The sequence below is a fragment of the Anneissia japonica genome, unplaced genomic scaffold (assembly GCF_011630105.1).
Source record: "Anneissia japonica isolate Jap-2015-1 unplaced genomic scaffold, ASM1163010v1 scaffold475_len113575_cov109, whole genome shotgun sequence".
Taxonomy (NCBI): Eukaryota; Metazoa; Echinodermata; class Crinoidea; order Comatulida; family Comatulidae; genus Anneissia; species Anneissia japonica.
This window is the reverse complement of record NW_022694922.1, coordinates 1-2,283: the sequence shown is the minus strand read 5'-3', so window position 1 is coordinate 2,283 and position 2,283 is coordinate 1. Positions and strand designations below refer to the sequence as shown.

Sequence of the window (2,283 nt, the reverse complement as noted above, 5' to 3'; positions counted from 1 at the left end):
CCATGCACATCATAAGATTGGACGCGAATTCGTTGATCTCCTCGATGCGGAAGTTCTTCGTGCACACCAGCAGATTGCTTTTGGTCTGTTCCATCAACGCATCTTTGAGATCTTTGTTCAGAAGCAGGTATGCGGCGACGGACAAGGCGAACACGTACGCGTTCAGGTCGCCCAAGTCCTCTTCCGACTTGCAGTCTTCGTCCAGAAACCGCAACAACCTCACGGTCGTTGCGATCGGGCGCGAACACGTCGCGACGGAGGAGATATCCAACAGTATCTGGCCGCCGGAACTACAGACGTCTTCTCCGCATCCGAGTCTAAAGTCCGCGAAACCTTGTACGAAGCCGGACATGACCGTCCAACGTCTCAATCCATTTTTCGCCCTGTACGTCCCGCTTCCTTCTCCGAGTTTGATGTTGAACGTCAACGCCATGGTTCGTCGCGAACGAACAATGCTACCCGAAAAAATTATTCTTCTTGTTTTTATATTCGACGATCTCTTCTTTAAAAGGAAACAACTTGCTTCGAAATCAACATATGAACGCGAGACGCAGAAAGTAGAATACAATCGGCATGCTGTTCTTCTTCGCCCTGATAGTGATGTTAGNNNNTCGCCATGATAGTGATGTTAGTTTCGGTCGCGTATCCTATGCCGACCGAAGATCAATCGCCTTCGACGGACGAAATCGACGTCTCTTTCGCAACGAGCGTCGGCATCTCGTCCATCGTCGAAATGCGAGTGGTGATGGAGTGGCGAATCCTGTTCGTGGGCGCGAACAACTCGGCGTTCGTGTTCGAACTCGATCGAACTCTAGAATCCTCGACGGCTACGAAGTTAGACTGGATGCCGGACTCGGTCGCCAAAAAGTAGTGCAGATTGAAAGGGAAGGAAGAACACGACTGCCAGAACTACGTGAAAATCGTAACTCCAGATTTAACGAACGGTCGAGTGTTTATCTGCGGAACCAACGCTCAGAAACCGAAGTGCATTCACGCCGAGATGTCGAACTTGAAGATTGGTTGGAGGAGAAGGAACGCGACGGACGGTCTGTACAAGTGTCCGTTCGCCGTCGACCAAAAAGTAACGTCCGTCTTCGCGGAGGGTAGTCTGTACACCGGGACGGTCGCCGATTTCAACGGCAGGGATTCCGCACTGACGAGGTCGATGGGCAACGCCGTTCCTCTCATAACCAAGAGGCACGATTCGTTGTGGCTGAATCACCCGAAATTCGTCGGTTCGTTTGTAGAGGGAAGAGAAGTGTTTTTCTTCTTCCGAGAAGTTTCCGTAGAAAATTGCTAGAAGATTTACCGTTCGCGAATCGCCCGCGTGTGCACCGACGACAATGGAGGCAGAACGATACTGGACTCCAGCTGGACGACTTTTCTGAAGGCGCGACTCGACTGTTCGTTCCGAGGGGAATTTCCGTTTCGCTTCAACTACCTGCAGGACGTCGTTCGGACCGTCCGCGGAGGAAAGGTCTTCTACTACGCAGTTTTCACGACGGGGGAACACGAAATACCCGCCTCGGCCATCTGCCGTTTCGGCCTCGACGACATAAGGGACAACTTCGAAAGAGGTCCGTTCTTGCGACCGACGGCTCCTTGGGGACGCATCCCGGACGAGGACGTTCCGGACAACAGACCGGGCGATTGTTCGGTCGACTCGACTCTACTCTCGTACGAAGATCTAAACTTCGTGAAATCGCACCCGTCGCTGTACGAACCGGTCGGAAGTGGGGACCCGCTCTTTACGCTCGTTCGACAAAACTACAGGTTTAAGACGTTGACCGTGACTGAGACCGGTAACCTTACGGTCGTTTTCGTCGGAACGGACGACGGTCGAGTCTTGAAATTGGTGATGTCAGAAAATCGGGCCGTCCTTCTGTACGTCATGCGCCCGACGGAGCAACCGATCACGAACGCCGGGTTGCACGGGAACTTTTTGTACGTAACCTCTACCGATCGACTTTACGAAATCCCTCTTTTACGGCATTGCCGACTCCTGAACGATCGCACACGCAAGCAAGATCCGCATTGCAGTTTGATGTCGACGCACGCTGGCGTCGAGTTGGAACCAAGACCGTCGGAGCACGTGCAAACAGTGGAAAAGACGAACGCGGACGTCGAGTTGGAACCAAGACCTTCGGAGCACGTGCCGAATGCCGAAGTCAAGTTGGACCGAAGGCGTTCGGAGCACTTGCCGAACGTGCAGGCGAAAAACGCCTATCTGGACACGCCGTCGACGGATCACATCAGTCTGGTCGCACTCGCGGCAATCGGGTG

The 2,283-nt window shown here is 53.4% G+C and overlaps 1 protein-coding gene across 1 annotated transcript; it reads left to right on the top strand.

The window, feature by feature from the left end:
• Positions 1–573: 573 nt before the first annotated feature.
• LOC117101340 (semaphorin-1A-like) lies at positions 574–2,206 on the top strand (the record flags this gene model as incomplete). The annotated part of the gene is made up of 3 exons (XM_033241302.1): positions 574–627; positions 872–1,081; positions 1,301–2,206. Coding segments are annotated over exons 1-3 (1,170 nt in total), but the record flags the coding sequence as incomplete, so codon positions are not given.
• Positions 2,207–2,283: the final 77 nt, after the last annotated feature.